This window comes from Hemitrygon akajei, chromosome 24 (genome assembly GCF_048418815.1).
Source record: "Hemitrygon akajei chromosome 24, sHemAka1.3, whole genome shotgun sequence".
In the NCBI taxonomy this organism is placed as follows: domain Eukaryota; kingdom Metazoa; phylum Chordata; class Chondrichthyes; order Myliobatiformes; family Dasyatidae; genus Hemitrygon; species Hemitrygon akajei.
The window spans coordinates 16,616,364-16,643,609 of NC_133147.1; the positions used below are offsets into that span (position 1 = coordinate 16,616,364).

General features: G+C 42.7%; 1 protein-coding gene across 2 annotated transcripts in view; it reads right to left on the reverse strand.

Moving 5' to 3' along the window:
- Positions 1–27,246, reverse strand: part of zmpste24 (zinc metallopeptidase, STE24 homolog) — a 60,471-nt gene that overhangs the window by 5,807 nt on the left and 27,418 nt on the right. For both annotated transcript variants that reach the window (XM_073028408.1, XM_073028407.1), the window contains 8 exons: positions 25,185–25,331; positions 23,592–23,678; positions 18,333–18,449; positions 13,190–13,342; positions 11,801–11,942; positions 4,022–4,215; positions 3,302–3,406; positions 1,635–1,778 (listed from right to left, as the gene is read on the reverse strand). In XM_073028408.1, coding sequence (XP_072884509.1) covers positions 1,635–1,778; positions 3,302–3,406; positions 4,022–4,215; positions 11,801–11,942; positions 13,190–13,342; positions 18,333–18,449; positions 23,592–23,678; positions 25,185–25,286 — 1,044 coding nt within the window. In that variant the 5' untranslated portion in view covers positions 25,287–25,331. The remainder of the gene's footprint in view (positions 1–1,634; positions 1,779–3,301; positions 3,407–4,021; positions 4,216–11,800; positions 11,943–13,189; positions 13,343–18,332; positions 18,450–23,591; positions 23,679–25,184; positions 25,332–27,246) is intronic.

The window sequence follows — 27,246 nt, forward strand, 5'->3', positions numbered from 1 at the left end:
CCAAGACACCGTTTGCATGTGACAGCAACCGCACCCCCGGTACGTTGCTTCAACAGGGGAACTAAACAAGGCAAAGGTAACTGGCGGGCCTCATACCCCGGTGAGATAGGTCTGTCCTAGCACGCAAGGTCAGCTCCAGCAGACTGGGCAGATAAGATCTACAGTGAGATCCAACAGACAGGAACGCAGTACGGAGAGCACAGGGCATGACGAGGCACAGATGTCATCATGGTCATCCACTACAACCAAGGAAGACTCCAGCTGTGACGTCTACTCATACCACTTGATACGGACTTCCTAGGTCAAGAGAGTGAAACTGCCCCAGTGGAACACTTCCATTTTAATAACTGTCCCACACACATTTCCTGTCAATGTTAGACACAACGGACAACTATTGTATTGACAGTGTTCCAATTTGTTCTGTATTTCATTAAAATGCACAATTTGTTACCCAGTTAAATTTAAATATAAATATATATTATATATACATATACACACACCACCCCCCCCCCCATCTTTTTAACTATTTCCATGAAATTTCCACTAATTGGGGCAGCAGCTAAAATGGGCCAAAATGTACTGGTCCTAGAGTGTCCCAGTTAACTGGAATCCACTATAGTAATACATAAATAACCCTTTTACTACCCACAATCAACCAAATGAACTGCATCCTGTCATTGATGAATACAGGATGCAGTGGAACAAGTGCTACACCTGCCCTTACACTTCCTCCCTCACCACCATTCAGGGCCCCAGACAGTCCTTCCAGGTGAGGCGACACTTCACCTGTGAGTCAGCTGGTGTGGTATACTGCGTCTGGTGCTCCCAGTGTGGCCTTTTATATATTGGTGAGACCCGACGCAGACTGAGAGACTGTTTCGCTGAACACCTACACTCTGTCCGCCAGAGAAAGCAGGATCTCCCAGTGGCCACACATTTTAATTCCACGTCCCATTCCCATTCTGATATGTCTATCCATGGCCTCCTCTACTGTCACGATGAAGCCACATTCAGGTTGGAGGAACAACACCTTATATACCGGCTGGGTAGCCTCCAACCTGATGGCATGAACATTGACTTCTCTAACTTCCGTTAATGCCCCTCCTCCCCTTCTTACCCCATCCCTGATACATTTAGTTTTTTCTCCCCCTCCCTTTTTTTCCTGTCTCTCTGCCCATCACTCTGCCTGTTCTCCATCTCCCTCTGGTGCTCCCCTCCCCCTTTCTTTCTCCCCAGGCCTCCCGTCCCAAGATCCTTTCTCTTCTCCAGCTCTGTATCCCTTTTGCCAATCACCTTTCTGGCTCTCAGCTTCACCACACCCCCTCCGATCTTCTCCTATCATTTAGCATTTCCCCCTCCCCCTCCTACTTTCAAATCTATTACTATCTTTCCTTTCAGTCAGTCCTGATGAAGGGTCTCGGCCCGAAACTTCGAAAGTGCTTCTCTCTATAGATGCTGCCTGGCCTGCTGCGTTCCACCAGCATTTTGTGTGTGTTCCCTGATTCTCATGCCATTTTTGAATGGCGTCTGGCTGACTGTCTAGTCAATGTTACAACACCTCAGTGAGGGTAGTGCAGGTATCAATGAAAATTATCACAATCCATAAGACCCCAAGGCATTGTAGTGGTTCTTACCTCGTTGTAGGGGGAGAAAATGAACTGGAATATGATCATCAGCCCAATCAGAGTTGGCTGAGTGTCATAGAACCCAAAGGCGGAGAAAAGCTCCTTTTTGTGCATGAGAACAGCAAACAGGAAAAAGCAGAAGAAAGAGTTCACCTAGAATGAAAAACATCAGCGTTACTGCAGAACAAACTCAGAAACTAATGGGCAGAAAGCATTTCCAAACAGCTGACTGCAACGGCAATAGTGGTATCAGGAGGAAAGCAAACACCATTTTAATCTGCACAGATGTATGGGGAAAATGCATTTTGTTTTAGTTAATTCATGGGACAGATGTTCCTACAAATGGTTATATAATTGATAATACTGGAATAAATATTAGCCCAGGATGTCAAAGATAACACTTTGGGATTTCAAAAACTTCTGCAGGAATACCATGGAGAGCGTTCTAACTAGCTGCATCACCATCTGGTATGGGGGTGGGGGGGGGGTGGCTGCAGCACAGGATCAAAATTAGTTGCAGAGACTTGTAAACTTAGTCAGCTCTATCATGGGCACTAGCCTCTGTAGTATCCAGGACATCTTCAAGGAATGATGCCACAAAAAGGTGGCATCATTAAGGACCCCATCTCCCAGGTCATGCCTTGTTCTCATTGCTACCATCAGGATGGAGGTACAGAAGCCTGAAGGCACACAGTCAACGATTCAGGAACAGCTTCTTCCCCTCTGCCATCCGATTTCTGAATGGACACTGAACCCATGAACTCTACCTCACTACTTCTTGAAATATTTTTATTTCCTACTTTTTGCACAACTTGTTTAGTTTAACTATTTAATATATATACACACACATACATATACATACAGATATACACTCTTACAATACAGTTTTCTTTTCTATTATCATTGTACTACTGCCACAAAGTTAAATTCCACAACATATGCCAGGGAGATGAAACCTGATTCTAATTCTGCCCGCCCCCACCCAATTTGCAGAGCAGATTAAACCCCAGCTTGGTATTTCATCTGAAAGGCTGGATGAAAAACCCTTAGACCTATCCAGCATTAAACTTTTATTCTGCCTGATCCCAACAACCCTGCACCTGAACAATAGCCCTCCATTCCCCTCCCATCCATGCATTCATCCAAACTAATCAAACCAGCATCCACGACTTCCTGAGAACTCATTCCACACTTGCACCACCTTCCTGAGTAAAATTCTCCCTCATGCTCCCCTTAAATATTTCACTTTTCATTCTTAACCTATGACCTCTAGCTCTATTCTCACCCAACCCTAGGGAAAATGAACGCAGGCTTTTTCCACCATCTATAGCCCTCAATTGTGTACACTTCTCATTCTCCTACGCTCCAGGGAATAAAGCCCTAACCTATTCAACCTTTCCCCATAACTCAGGTCCTCAAGTCCCAGCAACATCCTTGTTAAGTATTTTCTCTTTCGATATGTACTCTTTCTACACTGGAGCATCTGCCCAGAGCTGTGTCAGAGTGGGATGTAAATCTGCAACTTCCTGCCTCAGAAGTGAGGGTGAGAGCCACTGAACCACGGCTGGCAAACCCGACATTGAGAAATCACTTCCTTCTGAGTTTCCACTTGGCTGACAGCCCATCAATCACTGAACAACACACTTTCATTCTAGATATCAAGCGGTATGCATCACCTGACTAATGACGATGTTCTTCACGGTATGGCCAAGCTTCCAGTGCCCGAGCTCGTGACCGAGAACAGCCAAAACTTCTTGGTTACTGCAACCTTGTCTCTTATTCTGTGGGGAGAAAGAAAGCAAATCATTTCAAAAGTAATATTGCCATACCAAGCTGGGCACTGGTCAAAGTGGGTCCCACAATCTAACTGGGCAAGAGCATCAATGACCAACACGGACCATGGATGTACTGGGGCCTGCCCATGCTGTCACAGGGAGAACGTACAGCCTCCTTACAGTGGCAATGTCAGAGGTCGCTTGTCGTTTTAAAATAACAGAGTGGTGGGTGCGTGGAACTCACTGTTAGAGTGATGGTTGTAGCAGATATATCCTGGACAATTGAGAGACTTAGATAGGCAGGTGGATGATAGAAAAATGGAGAGCTATATGGGAGGGAAGGGTTAGATTGATCTTACAGGGTCGGTATTGCATTATGGGCTGTTTAACGTTCAATATCCCCATCGTAGTATATACCTTTCCCTGACACAGACGCCACATGCTATAATTCACCAGCTCATACTAGCACATGTGCGCTATCACAAGGACTGCACTGGCTCTCAACCATTTTAAAACAAACATAATGATCAATAACTCTCATCAGTGGTACTCTCATCCAAAGAATAAGCAACAAGGTACAGGTTTAACTGGCATTATGAGGAATGAAGTCAGTAGACTTACTTTTGATCTGAGCTTGGACTCAGCAGTTTCGTTTTCATTGCTGTCTCCAGCAGCCGTCTGCGTGTCGATGTTGTCGTTGGCAGCCATTTTATTTAACGGGGAATGATCTTCGAGTAGCGTATCAAACAGAACAATACGCTTGTTCTTAAAAAACCCATAGAAATACGCATTGCTGTGTGATGATCTCTTTGATCCTATTCGAAACAGTGAACATCAACACCGTTTACTACAGAAGCATTTGATTTCGACTTTAAGATTTAGGGCCAACGTTATGGCCAAGTTTCACCAACCTCATCAAAATTTAGATCAGTATTTTTAATGCACCGATCACGAAGAGGCAGCCTGTACTACTCAAACTTAAAACAAAGATTATCAAGAGATATGGGTCATACTGCACATTGGAAAAAAATATATAAGCTTTTAAGGGATAAAATTTAACATGGGCTCAGTTTATAACAAGAAACTTTTCTACCTCCATATTTCCTTCACTCAATCACAGCAGTTTTCAGAATAACTTAAGCTTATTTAGGATTGTTAGGGGATATTCTGGAGTTAGGGCATAGCGCAAATATTAAATTTCAACAGCAATCATCAGATTTGAATGTGGATTGCAGATTGGATTTAAAACACAGCTCAGAACAACTAGACCCCAGACACCTGCAAATGCATGAATGCAGATTAACATTCATTTCACGTGTCTTAAGTACAAAGAAATGGTGTGCAAAAACTATATGCAATTCAAAGGAAGCATTGTAACTATAGAATTGTCCTGGTGTTACCTTTTAGATAGATAGATAGATAGATACTTTATTCATCCCCATGGGGAAATTCAACTTTTTTTCCCAATGTCCCATACACTTGTTGTAGCAAAACTAATTACATACAATATGATATGCATCAAAATCAATATCTCAAAAAGCATTTATAATAGCTTTTAAAAAGTTCTTAAGTCCTGGCAGTTGAATTGTAAAGCCTAATGGCATTGGGGAGTATTGACCTCTTCATCCTGTCTGAGGAGCATTGCATCGATAGTAACCTGTCGCTGAAACTGCTTCTCTGTCTCTGGATGGTGCTATGTAGAGGATGTTCAGAGTTTTCCATAATTGACCGTAGCCTACTCAGCGCCCTTCGCTCAGCTACCGATGTTATACTCTCCAGTAGTTTGCCCACGACAGAGCCCGCCTTCCTTACCAGCTTATTAAGACGTGAGGCGTCCCTCTTCTTAATGCTGCCTCCCCAACACGCCACCACAAAGAAGAGGGCGCTCTCCACAACTGACCTATAGAACATCTTCAGCATCTCACTACAGACATTGAATGACGCCAACCTTCTAAGGAAGTACAGTCGACTCTGTGCCTTCCTGCACAAGGCATCTGTGTTGGCAGTCCAGTCTAGCTTCTCGTCTAACTGTACTCCCAGATACTTGTAGGTCTTAACCTGCTCCACACATTCTCCATTAATGATCACTGGCTCCATATGAGGCCTAGATCTCCTATAGTCCACCACCATCTCCTTGGTCTTGGTGATATTGAGACGCAGGTAGTTTGAGTCGCACCATATCACAAAGTCCTGTATCAGTTTCCTATACTCCTCCTCCTGTCCATTCCTTTTGATCTTTAGCATATAAAAATGTAGTGTAATATTGGGCCAAGGAGACCTCTTCTTCAAAGTGTGTTTCAAATATGATGCCTGTTGCTTTTTGTTGAATAAACACTTCCATATCCACAAACTTCAGCTGTTGACTTTGTTCATATTACAACAGGATGAACAATGCTTTATAATCACAATTATTGAATGCAACACCACAAAATGTCAGCAATTTCAGGTATTTTTGCTGGAGTTGAAGCTTAAATTGCAAGCTAGAATTAGAGATGAAATTGTACACTCAGTGGACATCTATTGGGTAATCCTGGTCATTAATGTAAATATCTAAACAGCCAATCATGTGGCAGCAACTCAAGGCATAAAAGCATGTAGACATGGTCAAGAGGTTCAGTTGTTTAGACCAACATCAGAATGGGGATCAAACATGATCTAAGTTACTTTGACCACAGAATGATTGTTGGTGTCAGACAGGGTGGTTTACGCGACTCAAACTGCTGATCTGCTGGGATTTTCAAGCACAACAGTCTCCAGAGTTTACAGAGAATGGTGGGGAAAAAAATCCAGTAAACACAATTCTGTGAGCGAAAACCTTGCTAATAAGAGGTCAGTAAAGAATAGCCAGACTGGTTAATACTGACAGCAAGGCAACAGTAACTCAAATAACACCTTACAACTGTGGTGTGCAGAAGAGCATCTCTGAACACACAACGTAAGACCATATGACATAGGAGCAGAATTAGGCCATTTGGCCCATTCAGTCTGCTCCACCATTTCATCATGGCTGATCCTTTTTTACCCACCCCACAGCCCCCAATTTCCTGCCATTTCTCCATATCCCTTCATGCCTTGACCAATCAAGAATCTATCAACCTCTGCCTTAAACATACACAAGGATTTAGCCTCCACAGCTGCCTGCGGCAACAAATTCCACAGATTCACCACTCTCTGGCTAAAGAAATTCCTCCTCAACATGTCAAACCTTGGAGTGGACGGATTACAACAACAGATGCTGGTGTACCCAACAGATACACCTAACAAAATGGCCACTGAATGTATACCAGAGAAACTTTAAAACTTTGTTCCAAGTGCAAAGCACATTGTCAGTCATCCTTTATACAACCTTGAGGTTCACCACCTGAAACGTGATGAACTCTGGAGTGCAGCCTTGTGGGGTTTTAACAGCCAATCTGGAATGAAAGGCATCACGTCACCAAAAACAGATGGATTAGCATTACGTGTTCAAGCAGAGAGTAACCACTGACACTGAACACATTTAATTAAGGCATGGAATGAATAAGGCCAAAGTCAGTGAAGTTATTGTTACTTTCACTGAATCTGTGATTCGCCGTGGATTTTACTGTGTTTTTGTCAAAGCATTAACTCACTGAAACGTGGTAGAATTTAAGGGAAGTTTGGGAAAGACTTCCTTTTTCACTTCAATGAACAAACCTGAAGCCTTTGGTTACATCACATTCCCCAAACTGCAAAACCAGGCTTGTATGGTCTGCCAATACTTCGGTATGAACACATCCAATGAAGGATTCTGGCTCACAGATCCTGCTGAACTTTTTAAAAAATATATAAACAGTTTTTGCTCTGATGTCACACTTCCATCATCTGATTTTCCTTTGTAGGTAAAGCAAACCGACTGATCGTCAAATGCATAGGTCACATGGGAAATTACTTTTAGATAAAAATAGATGGGGAATTATTTTTATTATGATTTTTAAGTATACACTTTGGATTGTGGTGAATTTATTTTAAAAATCTTATTGGAACAGCAGCTCCAAGGTAAGACAATGTAAACTCCCATAGGCGCAAGGTAATCTCTACACAAGTGATGTCACTTGCAGTCACTACCGTCTCATCAGCATTTTCTTTGCCATCAAGAGACAGATTAAACCAGGTTACAGAATTTCACTCAAGGGTCTAGGACAAGCAGAAACTGTCAGTCATTTGTATCCGCAGGGAAAAGGAATGTCCTGAACTAAGTTTTGTCACCTTTGGATGCTCCATTTAAAATGCTCATTAAAAAGCTTCCGGCACAACTTTTAATTCCACTTCTCACTCCACATACAGGATATGCTGCCTTGTCCGATAAGCACTTCCAATAGAAAAGTACGACTCTTCCACCCACAATGGCTGCACCAAACACAATGTCAATTTAAACTAAATCTTCTCTGCCTGCACCTGATGCAAATTCAGAATCAGGTTAACTTAGCGGCAGCAGTACAATGCCATACGTGACATTGCGTATGGAAAATGCACTGAATTGCAGCAAGTATATATAATAGGATATACAGTATACATCTTAGTTAAATTAAATAAGTAGTGCAAAAAAATAGAAAAGTAGTGAGGTAGTATTCATGGGTTCAATGTCCATTCAGAAATTAGATGGCAGAATGGAAGAAGCTGTTCCTGAATTGTTGAGTGTGTGCCTTCAGGCTCCTGCACCTCCTCCCTGATGGTAGCAATGAGAACAGGGCATCACCGAGGTCAGATGAGGGTCCTCAAGGATGGACACTGCCTTTCTGAGGCACGACTCCTTGAAAACGTACTGCATACTACCGGATATATATTCCTCCATTCCCTGCATATTCATGTACCTAAGAGCCTCTGAACCACCACTGCACATCTTAGTTCAGTTCAGGGGCTTCCAACCTTTTTTGCGACATGGACCGATACCACTAACGAAGGCGGCCATTGTTCACAAGTTGGGAACCCCTGGGTTAGTTAATTAGAGAAACAGTACAGTAACAGGCCCTTTGGTTCCAACGAGCCAGTGCTCATGTGACCAATTAACCTAATAACATGGCTTTGGACAGTGGGAGGAAACTAGTGCACCGAGAGGTCATGGGAAGTACACGCCCACTCCTTACAGACAGCGGGCGGAATTGAACACAAGCTGCTGGCGCTGTAATAACGCTACCAAGTCGCCCCTATCAGTTTCCAACAACACCCCTGGCTGCACCTCATCAGTAGCTTTTTTAAAAAAACTTGCCCTGTACATCTCCTTTAAACTTTCTCCCCCTTACCTTAAATACACGTCCTGTAGTACCATTTCTATCCTGGGATAAAGATTGTCAACATTACCAATAACTAATTTTTTTATATAAACTTTTTGTCACCTTATAGCACGAACATCGATTTCTGCCTCGGGATTAAAAAAATCTCCTCCCCTTTACTCTCCTTCTATTTCCCATCTGGGCCTCTTGCCTCTCTCGCCTCCCCCTTCCCTTTCTCCTACAGTCCACTCTCCTCTCTCATCAGATTCCTCCTTCTCCAGCCCTTGATCTTTCCTTCACCTATCATCTTTAGCTATCCTCCTTCCCCTCCCCCACCTATTTATTCTAGTGTCCTCCCCCTTCCTTTCCAGTCCAGATGAAGTGTGCCAGCCCAAAACATCGACTGTTTATTCATAGAAACATAGAAAACCTACAACACAATACAAGCCCTTTGGCTCACAATGTTCTGCCAAACCGTCCCTACCTTAGAAATTACTAGGCTTACCTACAGCCCTCTATTTTACTAAGCTCCATGTACCTATCTAAAAGCCTCTTAACAGACCCTATTGTATCTGCCTCAACCACCGCTGTTGCCGGCAGCCCATTCCACACACTCACCACTCTCTGAGTAAAAAACACCCCTGACATCTCCTCTGTACCTACTCCCCAGCACCTTAAACCTGTGTCCTCTTGTGGCAACCATTTCAGCCCTGGGAAAAAGCCTCTGACTATCCACACGATCAATGCCTCTCATCATCTTGTACACCTCTATCAGGTCACCTCTCATCCTCCGTCGCTCCAAGGAGAAAAGGCCGAGTTCACTCAACCTATCCTCATAAGGCATGCTCCCCAATCCCGGCAACATCCTTGTAAATCTCCTCTGCACCCTTTCTATGGCTTCCACATCCTTCCTGTAGTGAGGGGACTAGAACTGAGCACAGTATTCCAAGTGGGGTCTGACCAGGGTCCTATATAGTTGCAACAATACCTCTCGGCTCCCAAATTCAATTCCACGATCGATGAAGGACAATACACCATATGCCTTCTTAACCACAGAGTCAACCTGCGCAGCTGCTTTGAGTGTCCTATGGACTCGGACCCTAAGATCCCTCTGATCCTCCACACTACCAAGAGTCTTACCATTAACACTATACTCTGCCATCATATTTAACCTACCATTCATTTCCATTAATGCTGCCTGACCTGCTGAGATCCTCCAGCATTCTGTGTGTGCTGTTCAATCACATTTCCTTTCAGCTCCAGAGAAAATAATCAGTCCAATCTCTCCTTATAGTCCACTCTAATCCAGGTGGAATCCTGGTAAATCTCTCTGCATCTTTCCAAAGCTCCCACATTCCCTTCTGTAAGGAAGTGCCAGAATAGCACATGATACTCCAAGTGCAACCTAACCGAATTCTTATATACACTCACTGGCAACATTATAGGGTACCTGCTGTAACTAATAAAGTGGGCACTGAGTCAGGTCCATGGTCTTCTGCTGCTGTAGCCCATCCACTTCAAGGTTCGATGTGCTTGCGTTCAGGGATGCTCTTCTGCACACCACTGTTGTTACGCGTGGCTATTTGAGTTACTGTCGCCTTCCTGTCAGCTTGAACCGGTCAGGCCATTCTTCTCTGACCTCTCTCATTAACAAGGCATTTTCATCCACAGAACTGCCGCTCAGTTTTATTTTTGTTTTTTTGCTCCATTCTCTGTAAACTCAAGAGACTGTTGTGCATGAAAATCCCAGGAGATCAGCAGTGTCTGAGATACTCAAACAAACTTGTACGAGACCAACAATCATTCCATGGTCAAAGTCACTTAGATCACATTTGTTCCCCATTCTGATGTCGGTCCTAAACAACTGAACCTCTTGAGTATGTACGCATTGGGTTGCTGCAACATGATTGGCTGATTAGATATTTGCATTAATGGGGTGCACCTAATAACGTGGCCAATGAGTGTAATGATTCATAGACCTGTAAAAACATTCATACTTTTCTGCACAGACAGACAGACAGACTTTATTGATCCCGAGGGAAATTGGGTTTTGTTACAGCTGCACCAACCAAGAATCGTGAAGAAATATAGCAATATAAAACCATAAATAATTAAATAATAATAAGTTAATAATGCCAAGTGGAATAAATCCAGGACCAGCCTATTGGCTCAGGGTGTCTGACACTCCGAGGGAGGAGTTGTAAAGTTTGATGGCCACAGGTAGGAATGACTTCCTATGACGCTCAGTGTTACATCTCGGTGGAATGAGTCTCTGGCTGAATGTACTCCTGTGCCTAACTAGTACATTATGGAGTGGATGGGAGTCATTGTCCAAGATGGCATGCAACTTGGACAGCATCCTCTTTTCAGACACCACCGTCAGAGAGTCCAGTTCCACCCCCACAACATCACTGGCCTTATGAATAAGTTTGTTGATTCTGTTGGTGTCTGCTACCCTCAGCCTGCTGCCCCAGCACACAACAACAAACATGATAGCACTGGCCACCACAGACTCGTAGAACATCTTCAGCATCGTCCAGCAGATGTTAAAGGACCTTAGTCTCCTCAGGAAATAGAGACTGCTCTGACCCTTCTTGTAGACAGCCTCAGTATTCTTTGACCAGTCCAGTTTATTGTCCATTCGTATCCCCAGGTAGCTGTAATCCACCATGTCCACACTGACCCCTTGGATGGAAACAGGGGTCACCGGTGCCTTAGCCCTCCTCAGGTCCACCACCAGCTCCTTAGTCTTTTTCACATTAAGCTGCAGATGACTCTGCTCGCACCATGTGACAAAGTTTCCCACCATAGCCCTGTACTCAGCCTCATCTCCCTTGCTGATGCATCCAACTATGGCATAGTCATCAGAAAACTTCTGAAGTTGGCAAGACTCTGTGTTGTAGTTGAAGTCCGAGGTGTAGATGGTGAAGAGAAAGGGAGACAGGACAGTCCCTTGTGGAGCCCCAGTGCTGCTGACCACTCTGTCTGACACACAGTGTTGCAAGCGCACGTACTGTGGTCTGCCAGTCAGGTAATCAATAACACAGTTATTGCACACAGTGGAAAGTAGATTTTCTTTAACCAAGGAACTACTTTCAGAAGCAACACAAAGCATTTAAAAGTCAGCTGGATATTTAAAAAAATCAAAGAGATACCCTGATGTGCTTACCCTCGACAACATAAACCTTAGTTAGAGGAAAACTGATACCCCTGGCCATCTCTTCAATGTCCAACTTCAACTCTCCCTCGGGAAGCGGAGTAAATTTATCAAACAGTGGTGCAATATAATCAGCGTAGATAGTTACCAACACCTGAAAAGGGGGGGGGGGGGGGGAAGAAAAAAAAACAAAGAATTATGACAAATGCTTCACAATTAATTTTAATTATTACATTTGTCTACCCAAAAGCATTTACAACCATTAATATTCTTTAATACAGCTTCTGCTGCAGATTGACTTATTAATGACCCATTCCCCAGAATATTGCCATCTCAATGGAATAACATTTTAATTTCAACCTCAATAAGAAAAGTTCACACTACAAGCCAACATCGCTACAGCATTTGATCTTAAAAAGTTTATTCAAATCTTCAAGAAAACAGCAAAGGAATTAATATTAGAGCTTGAAATGCAGCTGTTTCTTGGATATTTGGCCAAATGAAAATGAAATGCAACTAGGTGATAGAGGGGAAATATTCAGAATGGATGAACAAACTATCTCTGGGGATTTTAGGGTTTGAAGCACAAGCTAACAGCAGCATTTTCCATTTATCCATAAACTAAATCAACCAAGTTATTGCTTCCTCCTTTTAAAATTAACAAAATATATCTTAGTTTCCTAAACCATGCCATGTATTGCTAATGTGCTGCATTTGTCTACATTATAATCAGAATCAGAATTAGTATCATTGGCATGTATTTTGAAATTTGTTGTCTTTGCGGCAGCAGAACAATGTAAAACACAAAAGAGAAAAAGTGTGAATTAAAGTATACAGTATATATTAAATAGTAGCGTAAAAATTAAAAAAGTAGTGAGGTAGTGTTCATAGGTTCAATGTCCATTCAGAAATCAGAAGGCAGAGGGGAAGAAGCTGTTGCTGAATCATGGAGTGCGTGCCTTCAGGCTTCTGTACCTCCCTCCTGATGGTAGCAATGTGAACAGGACATGTCCTTGGTGATGCCACCTTTTTGAGGCATCAATCCTTGAAGGTGTCCTGGACAAAAGCATTTTGAAATTTATTGGACACGAGCACTTTAGAAGTGTTACTAGGTCATGATCAGATTCGACACAATTACAAGAAGGGAGAAAAGGAATCCCACCAACTGTACTTTAGTAGATGCAGCTGGAGATGTAAACCAGTTTAAGACTGAGCCAGATTTATGTCCAGCAGCTGGATAAATATTGTACAGATTTACACAAGCTGCCACTTGAATAAAGATGGCAAGATTTTTCTTTTCCCCATTGAATTATATTCCATCATTTAAATCCTCAGGAAAGCTTAGAAAGGAAGCTGGATGTTTTCAGGCAGAAATAAGAATAAGCATTACTGGGTACTCACCAGAGAAACAATTAAAGTGAAGAGCCAAGCATAGATGAAAAAATAATCTCCACCGATTTTAATAATATACAACAGCAGCGAGGTCACAGGCAGCAAAATGCATTGAGTTACTGCAAATTTCTTCAAGGCGTCTTTAAAAAAGAACCCCAAAGTCTGCAGAAATTAAAGACAACAGGTTACAACCCAGCCCAGGCATCCAGAACACTGAACAGCCATAAAAGCAAATCTTCGTTCCAGCAGATCTGAACATATTGAATCCTGAAGGGTCTCAACCTCAAATATTAACTGTCCACTTCCCCTCATAGATGCCGCCCGGCCCAGTGAGCTTCTTCAGGATTTTGTGAGTCGAGCAAATTGACACCATGATTTCGGAAGCTGCGTGTCTAAGATTTCTGCAGCAACAGTGAAAGTGGCGTCGCAGGTAGATAGGATCGTAAAGAAAGCTTCGGGCACATTGGCCGTCATAGATCAAAGTATTGAGCACAGAAGTTGGGATGTTATGTTGAAGTTGTACAAAATGTTGGTGAGGCCTAATTTGGAGTATTCTGTGCAGTTTTGGGCACCTACCTACAGGAAAGAGGTAAATAAAGTTGAAAGAATACAGAGAAAATTTACAAGAATGTTAGCAGAATTTGAGGAGATGAGCTACAAGATTGAATAGCTTACAGCTTTATTCTCTGGAACATAGAAAATTGAGGAGAGTTTTGAAAGAGCTATACAAAATTACAGGAGTATACATAGGATAAATGCAAGCAGACCTTTTCCCCACTGAGGTTGGCTGGGACTACAACCAGAGGTCATGGGTTAAGGGTGAAAGGGAAATGTTTAAGGGGAACCTCTTCACTCAGAGGGTGGTGAGTGTGGAACTGCCCGTGCAAGTGGTAGATGCAAGTTTGATTTCCACGTTTAAAGGAAGTTTGGAAGGTACATGGATGGGAGGGGTATGAAGGGCTATGGCCCGGGTGCAGGTTATTGAGACTAGGCTGTTTAAATGGTTCAACATGGACTGGATGGGCCAAAGGTCCTCCTTCTCTGCTGCAAATTTCTTTGACTACTTAAAATACAAAAGTAGAAATTCACTTCCTTAAAACCTGTGGGGTTCTATTTTTGAAATTAAGGACTGAAATTTCACTCTGACATAACCAACAGCACACAGTGACAAAGATAGAACACTTGGGCTGTGTCCAAGATAAACACCCACTTGCTCCGATGCTACAATCCTGACATGCAGATATATCACCAGACCTTCACTATCACTGCGCCAAAGTCTTGCAACATCCTATCCAAGTGTCCTTGGATTTACCACTCTCTGGCTAAAGGAATTCCTCCTCATCTCCATTCTCAATGGATGCCTCTCTACTCTGAGGCTGTGTCCTGTGGTCTTAGACTCCCCCACCATAGGAAACATCCTCTCCACATCCACTCTATTGAGGGCTTTCAACATTCGATAGGCTTCAATGAGGTCACTGAATTCCAGTGAGTAGAGGCCCAGAGCCATTAAACATTCCTCATTGGACAACTCTTTCAATCCCAAAATCACTTTTGTGAACTTTATGGCTGGGGTTGTTAGGGTGTATTCTGAAGTTAGGGTATATAGCAAATATTAATCTCAACAGCAACCAACCTTCAGATCTGAATACGGGTTGTTGTTTAAGTTACATCGAAAATGCAGCTTGGAACAGAAGATACCCAACTGACCTGAGATGTCTGCACATGCATGAATGCAATCAACACCCCAAAGCACGAATACAACTCAGAGACCACAGTAATTAACACTCACTTTGGGTGGGAAGACCACAGTATTTTTAAAAATTAAAAGTGGTATGAGGGCATTGTGACTACAGAAATTGGTCTGTTATATTTCTTCTCTAACATGAAAGTGTGCTGTAATGTTGGGTCAGTGACGTCTGTTTTTCTCTCTCTTTCTTGACTCTAAAGACTGCCAGCTTGTGGGTGCCCCAAATAAAGACACACGACTTTTATACCTACCAGCGCCATCTCTCTGGTGACTTTGGTCACAGTTATAATAGGGTCACCTGCCATTTATTCCAGCATTTAGGGGTACAAATAGTTCAACTCATCTTTTGATGAATGGTAATCAGGCCAAGCATTTTTTTTAAACTTATCCTGGGGGGGGGGGGGGGGGGGGAAATCACTGCAGCTGGAACAAAGCTTAAAGTTAATTGTTTAGTCATAAGTTACAGTATTTGAATTGAGAGTTGCTTTCTATCATTATAGTCAGGAGCTGTCAAAATGCCAGACAGATTGGTCCATTTCTCCATTATACAGAACAATAGTAATTTGCTCAAAGTGCCTTCAAGTAGTAAACATAGTATCTGAAAGGCTCTAAACAGCCCTGACTTTTGCCAGATTGACCAGTCCCAGTCCGTCTGTGAAACAGTGAACCTGGACTTCAATAAACTCACACAAAAATCATTCACACCAACCACGACCTGTGGATTCCTCTCAAGCCCCCAGTCGCCCCAACTTGGAAATGTATCATTGCTTCTTTGCACCAGGGTCCAAATCCTGAAATGCCCCAGCCAATAATACTGCAGGGCAGCAGCTCGGTACTACTTCCTCAAAGGCAATCAGGGATGGGAATAAATACCTTTCACATATCTTTTGTAAAAGACAGCACAACGCTTTACGGTACCAGCGATGCGGGTTTATTTCCTGCCACTGCCCATTAGGAGTTAGCACATTCTCCCAATGACACGTGTTTCCTCCCACAGTCCAAAGACATACCGGTTAGTAGGTTAATTGGTCATTGTGAATTGTTCCCTGCTCAGGCTAGGATTAAATCGGGGGATTGCTGAGTTCTGTATCACAATTGAAAATAAATTAAATTATTTAAGTACAACATAAAATCTATTATCTGCTGCATTTCATGCTAAACAACAGCAGAATTAACAGACACAAAATGCTTTTCTATGGAAAAGAATAAAAAGTTGTCATTGCGGACCCTTGACCTTAGCCTGAAACGTCAACTGTTTATTCATTTCCATAGATGCTGCCTGACCTGCTGAGCTCCCCCAGCATTTGGTGTGCATTACAGTTCTTACGTTAATGACAATGCATTCTGTGGTGCAATAAACCCTTCATCCCAGTACTATAAATCCCTCCCTCTACATCGGGGTTCCATACTTTTTTTTTATGCCATGGACCCCTACTGTTAACCAAGGGGTCCGTGGACCCCAGGTTGGGAACCCCTGCTCTACATCTGTATACCTAAATGCAGTTTCTTGTGTTCTTTAAGAAATGCCTTGGAAATACTTCTTTGCCATGACACGCTTGTCAGCTCTATGAAACTGCTTAGGTGGCTTTACAGTCAAATTTGCTTGACAATCCACTTGTGAATTATCGGGGATATTCCACAATAAAACAGGAACCTTTGTTACTGGTGTGTTATTAGATTTGTTACTCCCCACAACAAAGCCAGGGTTAAAAGTTGCTGCTTCTCCAATTACAGCCAAACATGGCAAATGCACTGATAAGCAACTATCGCCTTGACAACAAGGATTAATCAATATCCAATTGCTTCTCTAACTCAGGTCTTTTAAAGAAATCAGTCTTCCAGGGAGAAGTGAAGCCATCCTATTCAATTACAAGCTTTCTCTGGGGCTATTCATTTCCTTGGCAGCTGACTTGAATAAAAGATGTGCTGAATCTGATCAACTAACTACCTAAAACAGCATTGATATTCGACCTTCAAGGAAATCTTCAAAATTATTCAGAACTAATAGACATAAGAAAATTGGTAGCTGCTGGAAATCCAAAGCAACACACGCACACAAAATGCTGGAGGAATTCAGCAGGTCAGGCAGCATCTATGGAAATGAATAGATATTCAACCTTTCAAGATGAGACCCTTCTTCACGGCTGGGCATTAAGTTCCTGGGGATAACAATACAGAAACTGGAGTAGTGTGGAACTGCCAGACCACGTTTGTAATCAGAAAACACATATGTAATGATAAGCAGAGAACAAATGATTGCTACATCCCAGGTAAGTCATGTCCACAGTTCAGTCTGTTGTAGCTAGCTACTGAAGTTTGGAATAAGTGTATAATACACATTAATAACTACTCATTAACTGGTTTGCTCTTCAATTAATTTTCCTGTAGGTTACAGTCTAAGCTGTGGTCTGAGAGTATGTTCTTTCACTTACTGAAGGTGAGGCAGTTAATGAGAGAATGTATTACACTGTGCCTAGGTTTGCTGGTTTAAACCCTGGGAACATGTACCCTACCACCAAATGATCACACCGGTTTAGGACACAGAACAGTACAGCACAGGAATAGGCTCTTCAGCCCACAAAGTTGTGCTGAACCAGCTAAAATGTAAATTAAAAAACCCAAAAACCAATCCCTCCGTCTTCCTCATATCTGTGTCTAGCTAAACGTCTCTTAAAAGCCTCTGATGTATTTGCTTCTACCACAATACCAGGCATCCACCACTCCAAGTAAAAATTTACCCCTCACCTCCTCTTTGAAGCTATCCCCTCTCTCCTTCAGAGCATGCCCTCTGGTATTAGACTTTGCTACCCTGGGAATCAGATACTCCCTGTCTATTCTACCTATGCCTCTCAATCTTATAAACCTCCATCAGATCTCCCCTCAGCCTCCCCAACTCCAAAGAAAACAAATTAAGTTTATCCAGCCTCTCATGCCCTCTAAACCGGGCAGCATTCTGGTGAACCTCATCCGAACCCTCTCCAAAGCCTCAACATCCTTCCTACAGTGGGGTGACCGGAACTGTATGCAGTTCTCTAGATGTGGCCAAACCAGAGTTTTATAAAGTTGCAACGTAACCTCCTGACTTCTGAACTCAACGCTTCAATGAACAAAGGCAAGCCTTCTTAGCCATCCTATCGACCTATGTACCCACATTCAAGGAGCTATGAACTTGAAGAATTCCTTGTAGAGAGAGTTCTTGCAGAAGTGACCAACAACATCACATCCGAATAAAATGTTGATAAACAAAAATTTAACCTAATATATGATTTATTATTAAATATTTTAAGGTAATTACTTAGACCCCATACAAAAGGTTAGAAAGTTTGTCCACTCCATAATAACAGATCATATTAAATATTTCATAAATGATTACGGCACTACAATCCAAACATATTCAGGACAGACCTGTTGATTGAAACCGTGTTTTTCCTCAATGACGAAGGTGTTGTAGATGCTCCAGGGGAGTCCTGTGGTTGCACTGAACAAGGTTGCCAGAAATAAGAAGGTCAAAGATTGGCTTATCTGTTAACAGCAAGAAAAGAAACAGGGTTTTTTTGTTGCACAAGACAAACAAGTTGCTATTGCAATGATCCTCAAGAGATGGAAGTACTTCAGGTAAGAAACGTTCTACAATCTACAAGATGCAGAAAATAAAAACTAGGCAGAACAGTTTAGCATGGACTAGCTGGGCCGAAGGGCCTGTTTCTGTGCCATAATGCTCTATGATTCTGTAAGTGTGATATGGAAACTACAGAAACCACAAGTTCCAGCACTGCTCCAGCTATATCCACAGCCACTGCCCTTTACCTCTTGGGATTCCTAACCTCTCTCTCTGGGTCAGATCAAGGCTGCTTCCTCACACAACCCCAGACCTTATACTTACTTGTTTCGGCAGCATGACCCACATCCCAAACCAAGGACATCAAGAATTGTGCACAGGATAGAAAAAATAAAAGCCACTGAGGAAAAACATGCCACAGGCATTATTTAATGGAATGACTCCAACCTTATTTTTCAAAAAACAAAGTTTAAAGTAAATTCTATTATCAAAGTGTACATCAAGCAACTCAACCAGCTTTCTAACATTCCTGCTTACTGCACCCACAAACTGAATATGCTGATTAACTTTTGCAAATAACCACAATGAATAAAATTCAATATTACTTTTCCCACAGTTTTGCCAACATTCTTCAGAACTTGGTTACTTTAAAAAAAAATCCCAATTTTAAGTAAGCCCTTAATCATCTATGCATAACTTTGGGAGAAAAAAAACTAGTCACTGAATACGCTGCAAGTAGAAAGAAATCAATTGAAATACTTATTGAAGTATTTTTTTTTAATGCAATGGTCGAGTAAGGAGAAAGAAATGGAGACCGCTCACTGGTAAAAGCGACTTTCTATACTATTATACAATATATTGACATAGCACAGAAGACAGGCTCTTTGGCCCATCTCAAATTGCCGTATTGAGTTAAATTGATTTGCCAGCATTTGGCCCATATCCTCTAAATCTCCCCTGTCCAAATGTCTTAAGTGTCATAACTGTATCTGCCTCTACTACTTCTACTGACAGCTCATTCCATATGCCCACCACCCTCTGAATGGAAAAGGGTGCTCCCAAGATCCTTTTTAAATCTTTCCCCTCACATTTAGTCATAGTTATAAGACCACAAGATAAAGGAGCAGAATTTGACCTATCAAGTCTGCTTCACCATTTCATCATGGCTGATCCCAGCCACAATCTCCTGCCTTCTCCCCATAACCCTTCATGCTCTGGCTAATAAATAATCTATCAACCTCTGCCTTAAATATAGCCAACGACTTGGCCTCCACAGTCGCCTGTGGCAAAGAATTCCACAGAATCACCACTCTCACAAAAGAAATCCCTTCTCTCCATTTTAAATGGGACGTCCTTCTATTCTGAGGCTGTGTCCTCTGATGCTCAACTCCCCCACCACAGGAAACAACCTCTCCACATCCACTCCATCAAGGCCTTTCAACATTTGATAGGTATAAATGAGATACCCACTCATTCTTCTAAATTCCAGGGAGTAGAGGCCCAAAGCATCAAATGCTCCTCATAATGATAAGCCTTTCCATATAACCATATATAACCATATAACAATCACAGCACGGAAACAGGCCATTCCGGCCCTCCTAGTCCGTGCCGAACTCTTAATCTCACCTAGTCCCACCTACCCGCACTCAGCCCATAACCCTCCACTCCTTTCCTGTCCATATACCTATCCAATTTTACCTTAAATGACACAACTGAACTGGCCTCTACTACTTCTACAGGAAGCTCATTCCACACAGCTATCACTCTCTGAGTAAAGAAATACCCCCTCTTGTTTCCCTTAAACTTTTGCCCCCTAACTCTCAAATCATGTCCTCTCGTTTGAATCTCCCCTACTCTCAATGGAAACAGCCTATTCACGTCAACTCTATCTATCCCTCTCAACATTTTAAATACCTCGATCAAATCCCCCCTCAACCTTCTACGCTCCAATGAATAGAGACCTAACTTGTTCAACCTTTCTCTGTAACTTAAGTGCTGAAACCCAGGTAACATCCTAGTAAATCGTCTCTGCACTCTCTCTAATTTATTGATATCTTTCCTATAATTTGGTGACCAGAACTGTACACAATCAATCCCAGAATCATTCTTATGAACCTTGTTTGGACTCTCTCCAATGCCTGCATATCCCCCCCTTAGATAAGGGGCCCAAAACTGCTCACAATACTCCGAGTGAGTGTTTATATAAAGCCTCAACATTACATCCTTGCTTTTATATTCTAGTCATCTCAAAAATGAATGCCACCATTGCATTTACCTTCCACACCACCGACTCAGCTCGCAAATCAACCTTTAGGGAATCCTGCACGAGGACTCCCAAGTCCTTTCGCACCCCAGATTGTTGAATTTTCTCTTCACAGGGATTCCCTATTGTCAGCAGTAACATAACCAGGACTTGTGACGTGCACCAGCTGCTCATACGATCATCCACCACCTGCTCCCATGGCTTCACGTAACCCTGACCGGGGACTAAGTGGATGCTACGCCTTGCCCAAGGGTGACCTGCAGGCTAGCAGAGGGAAGGAGCACCTTACACCTCTTTTGGCAGAGACGTTATCTCCACCCTGCTGCCATATAGGAGGGAGATTGAAAATCTGACTGGTGGTGTCACAACAACCGCCTCTCACTCAATGTCAGCAAGACCAAGCAGCAGATTATTGGCTTCAGGAGGAAACCAAAGTCCTTGAGCCAGGCCTCATTGGGGCATCAGAGGTGGAGAGGGTCAGCAACTTTAAATTCCTCGGTGTTACTATCTCAGAGGACCTATCCTGGCTCAGCACGCAAGTGTAATTATGAAGAACGCATGGCAGGACTTCTACTTCCTTAGAAGTTTGCAAATATTCAGCATGACATCTAATGATTTGACAAAATTCTACAGAAGTGTAGTTAAGTATATTGACTGGTTGCATCACAGCCTGGTATGGAAACACCAATGCCCTGGAACAAAAAATCTTACAAAATGTAGTGGATATGGCCAAGTCCATCACGGTTAAACCCTGCCCCATCATTGAGCAGATCTACATGGAGCGCTGTCGCAGTAAAGCAGCATCCATCGTCAGGAACCTACCCAGGACTCGCTCTCTTCTCACTGCTACCACGAGGAAGGTGGTACAGGAGCCCCAGGACTCACCGGCAGGTTCAGGAAAAGTTATTACCCCTCAACCATCAGGCTCTTGAACCAGTGGGGATAACTTCACTTGCCCAACATTGAATTCTTCCCACAACCTAATGGACTCACTTTTCAGGACTCTTCATCTCATGTTCTCGATATTTATTGCCTGTTTATTATTAATTTTTTTTAAATTTTGTATTTGCAAAGCTTGTTGTCTTTTGCACATTGGTTGTTTGTCCGTTCTGTTGGGTGCAGTCTTTCATTGATTCTGTTATGGTTCTTGGATTTACTGAGTATGCCCACAAGAAAGCAAATCTCAGGGTTGTACACGGTGACATGTACATACTTTGATAACTCGCTTGGTGAACTTTGATGCACCAGAAAGGCAGTCAACTCCTTTAAAGCAACTAAAGATTGGAGGTAAAGGAGACCAAGGACAAATGAATAGTAAAAATGATCATTGCCCAAGATGTCTAAATACTTATTACAAGTGGGAATGTGATAAATATCTCATTTTCTAACTCAGATGTTAATAGATTTAACTTAAAGCATAAGTAACTTTTATAAATAATGCAACCAGATTCCTAACTTTCTGCAACTAGAATATTAAAAACCAGCAAGTTCTTAAAAGTAAGGGACAAAGAGATGAAAACCAAGCTTGCCACCTGTACAAAGCAAACAGTAGCTAGGCGGAGGTCAGGCATTAGGTTCTGTAGATTCACACTGCACTGAATTTGATTTGAGTAGCGTATTGTTAATGCTTTCACTTTTCTGTAAGCTCCAGCCCAATAATACAATGCACAGCAGCTGCACAAGTAAACGGTTGTCAGAAAGCAGGACACATGAAGGTCTTAGAGAGAGAACACCTGTACGGCAACAGCACAAAGGGTTTATTTTGAATAAAGCCCAGCACTAAGGCGAACCTAGATCTGCTCCGCACCTGTTGATGTCTCTAACTCAAAGGCCATACACTAAACTAAAGCGCTGTTGCAACTCTTAAACTATCCATTTGAGATAGAGACACACAAAATGTTTAAAAACAAGCCTGCTTAATCAGTTAGGAACCTTGATGTTACACTCAGTGGCCACTTTATTAAGTACACCTGCTCGAAAATGCAAATATCTAATCAGCCAATCATGTGGCAGCAACTCAAGGCAGAGAAGCATGCAGACATGGTCAAGAGGTTCAGACCAAACATCAGAAAGGGGCAAAAAAAAAAGTGATCTAAATGTGCGTGGAATGGGCTGCCGGCAAGAGTGGTGGAGGCAGATACGATAGGGTTTTTTAAGAGACTCCTGGACAAGTAGGTGGAGCTCAGAAAAAGAGAGGGCTATGGGTAACCCTAGGTAAATTCTAAGGACATGTTCAGCAAAGTTTTGTGGGCCAAAGGGCCTGTATTGTGCTGTAGGTTTTCTATGTTTCTAAGTGACTTTGATCATTGGTGCCAGATGGGGTGATTTGAGCATCTTAGAAACTGCTGATCTCCTGGGATTTTCACACACAACAATCTCTTGAGTTTACAGGGAATGGTGTGAGAAACCAAAATAAAACATCCAGTGAGCAGCAGTTCTGTGGACAAAATGCTTTGTTAATGAGAGGGATCAGAGGGGAATAGCCAGACCGGTTCAGGTTGACGGAAGGGAGACTAACTCAAATAACAACGCATTACAACAGTGGTGTTGCAGAAGAGCATCTCTGAATGCACAACACATCAAACCTTGAAGCGGATAGGCTACAGCAACAGTGGCAGACCACACAGGGTTCCACTCCCATACCTAATAAAGTGGCTACTAAGTATACACCTTAAAAAAAAACACAAAAATGTTATTGCAAATAACAATGTTCAGTTTAGAAATTGAAATCAGTATTCAACTTGTGACAAACCAGGCACACAACATATTCAATTTAATTCATGTTTGGAGCTTGATTTATCACTCAGCATTGCAAACTGTTGATCTGTCAGACAGCACTTACCTCATACTCGGGTCCCAGCCCAAAACGCCCCATGATGTTTCCCGACACTTTCCAGAGAAAGGGAATTCCGCCCAACAACAGGATAAGCTGTAAAGAGAGCAGCAGAGTTAAAAGCAGAACCTATAAATATATTCACAAAAATGATTCAGGATTGAGTAGTTTATTATATGAAGAGTGTTCAATGGCTCTGGGTCTCTACTCACTGGAATTCAGAAGAATGAGGGGTGACCTCATTGAAACCTATTGAATGTTGAAAGGCCTTCATAGAGTGGATGTGGAGAGGTTATTTCCTGTGGTGGGAGAATCCAGGACCAGAGGACAGATCCTCAGAATAGAGAGGCATCCTTTTAGTACGGAGATCTTTAGCCAGAGAGTGGTGAATCTGTGGAATTCTTTGCCACAGGCAGCTATGTCTTTACATATATTTAAGACAGAGATTGATGGATTCTTGATTGGTCAGGGTATGAAGGTATACAGGAGAAGACAGGAGATTGAGGCTGGGGGGAAAATGGATCAGCCATGATGAGATGGCAGAGTAGACTTGATGGGCCAAATAGCCCAATTCTGATCCTATATCTTATGATGGTAATTTTACTCCAGGTACTCAGCCCAGACTTGAGGCACGTGGACAATGGTTACAAGCACAAAGATCTTCCACATGTTCTGGAACATAGAATAGTACAGCACAATACAGGGCCTTTGGCCCACAATGTTGTGCCTACCTCTTAACCTACTCCAAAGTCAATTTTACATTTCCTTCCTGTGTAGCCATCCATATGCTAAGAGTCAATTAAATGTCCCTAATGTTTCGTGCCCCCACACGAAAAAAAACACAAAACTTGCAAACTCCAAATTCCCCCAACCCCTCCCTTGCACAAAAACTAAGAGATTGCCCACCTGGAAAACGGCAGCTAGATCATCAAACCCCTAACCCCAAAGCCCATCCCACGCAAAGAAAAGCAAACAGCAGCATAACATCCAATCCCCCAACCTCTCCCCTCTCACACAAAAAACTAACAAATTGCCCATACTGAAAACACCAAACCCCAATTCCCTCGCACAAAAACATATCACCCACCCTGAAAATGGCAACAAGAGAGAAAACATAGAAAACTGAAGGAGGCCAAAATAAACTACAGTCCACACTAATAATCACGGAAATCTCAGAATTTTGAAAACGTCCTCTGTCATCATCAAAGAGAGTGACAGCAGCAAGATCTTAATGGCTATTTATAGAGTGGGGACACAGCGAATGAAAGTAACTGGGCTTTGAAAAACAACTTCCAACACACAGAAATTCTGCAGATGCTGGGAGTCTAGAACAACACAAAGTGTTGGAGGAGCTCCGCAGGTCCGGCACCACCTTTGGAGGGGAATAAACAGTCAATATTTTGGCGCGGGACCCTTTATTAGGACTGGAATGGAAGGCAGAAGGTGCCAAAATAAGGTGAGGGGAGGGGAAAGGAGTATAAGCTGGCAGGTGACAGCTGAAGCCAGGTGAGAGGGCAGGTGGGTGGGGGAGGGAAGAATCTTATTGGTCAATCAGTACATTTCTACATACAGTCAGCTGAAATGGTTTTAAGCACTACTCACCGTTCCCTCGATTTCCGAGTAAAGCCCAGACCAGAATCCAAAGTTACTTTTATCCAGCTGGTAGAGACGAGATTTCTCAAATGTTTCGGAGTCCATGAACATCCCCAGTTCCTCAGGGACCAGCGTGGTGTGTCTATACGTCTTGCGCTAAACATTGGGAAAGCATATTAGTGTGAGGAAAGTCCTCTAGCCCTAATCCCCTCCCTGGCCACTTATGCTTATGTAATGTTCCACAGTAGAACTGTTATTAGAGGGAGCAACTTTATGTCCAGAGAATGGATTCTCTGTTACAGCCAGAACAGAGTGACCTCATCCAGATTTTTAAAACATTACCTGATAATAGCTAAACAGAGAAACCCAATTGACTGCACCACCCCCTCAGCAGGCCTCTCACAATTCAACTGCAGTGCCTCAATCACATCAACTGATTCAGCACAGACTCATGAATCTGGAATCTTGCTGTCAAGACCACATCCGGTAAAGGCACCCACTCACTCGGTGCTGGCAAACTGTGAAATAAATACCCCTCTCAATAGAGTCAGGCACCACGGTGGGGGGGGGGGGCAGGTATGCAAGAAGAAAACAAACATGGTTGTGAACATGAGACCCAGGATAGGCCATGATGTTGATTGGTACTACGTAGATTAAAAACATAAGGGAAGAGAGAAGTAGGCCAGCAAGCATTCAAAGCCTGCTTCACTATTGAAGATTTTCCTGTACTGTTCCCCTTGGCCCTTCAAATATTCAGAAATCTATCAGTCTGCAATGAATTCAAAGGTAGACCATAAGACATGGGAGCAGTATGTTGGCATTTGGCCCTTCGAGTCTTCACTGCCATTTGATCATGGCCGATTTATTTTCCCTCTCAACCCCATTCTCCTGCCTTTTTCACGTAACCTTTGACGCCCTGACTAATCAACCTCTGCTTGTGACTTAGTCTCCACAGTCGCCTATGGCAATGAACTCCACAGATCTACATCTTGTTGAGATGAATAATTCCAAATCAGAATCAGGTTTGATATCACCTGCACATGGCGTGAAATTTGTTGTTATGAGGCAGCAGTACAATGCAATACATAGAAACTAAAACTAAAGTGAGTATATATTTTATAAAAAGGTTAAATTAAACTAGTGCAAAAAGAGAGAAAAAAAGTAGTGAGGTAGTGTTCATGGGTTCAATGTCCATTCGGATATCAGATGGCAGAGGGGAAGAAGCTGTTCCTGAATAGTCGAGTGTGTGCCTTCAGGCTCCAGTACCCCTTTCCTGATGGCAGCAATGAGAAGAAATAGAAATAAAATAGAAGGATGGTAGAAATGAATATCTTTCACACTCAGCATAAAGGCATTTCTCCATTCCTTCAAGTCTGTTTTTCTGAGACTGGAACCCCACCCAGGTTCTAGTCTACTCTGCATCCTCTTTGTATCCAGCCTGTTGAGCCTTTTTGGAAGATTTCATTAGCTCTTCTTCCATTTACATAAATTCAAGAGGAAATGGACTTAGTCTCCTCCCATCACCAGCATCAATCTTCACTGCACGCTAAGTCCAAGTCCATGTTATTCAGGTACAGAGAACAAAAGTGTACACAATACTCAAGCTGGTGTAAAGTCCTATAAAACTACAGTAATACTTCCATTAGCGTGGCACAGAAGCATAGCCCAATGCTTGACAATGACCAGTTCACCTCCACAACTATCTGTAGGAGTCTGCAATGCTTAGTGCCTTGTTGCTGATTCCACCCCCCACCCCCCCAGCATTTCATTTTTTACTTAGAGATACAATGTGGAAAAGACCCTTTTGGCCACATCATCAAGGAACCCACCTATTTAATCCTAGCCTCATCGTAGAACAACTTGCAATGAATAATTAACCTACTAACCAATCTGTCTTTCAACTGTGGGAGGAAACTGGAGCATCCACGCGGTTCACAGGGAGAACGTACAAACTCCTTACAAACGGCATTGGAATCGAATGCCCCAAGTGTTGCACTAACCACTATCCTAACGTGGCGCCACAAACAACTTGAGATAATCATTTGGTTGAGGCTGTTGAAGTAATTAATGC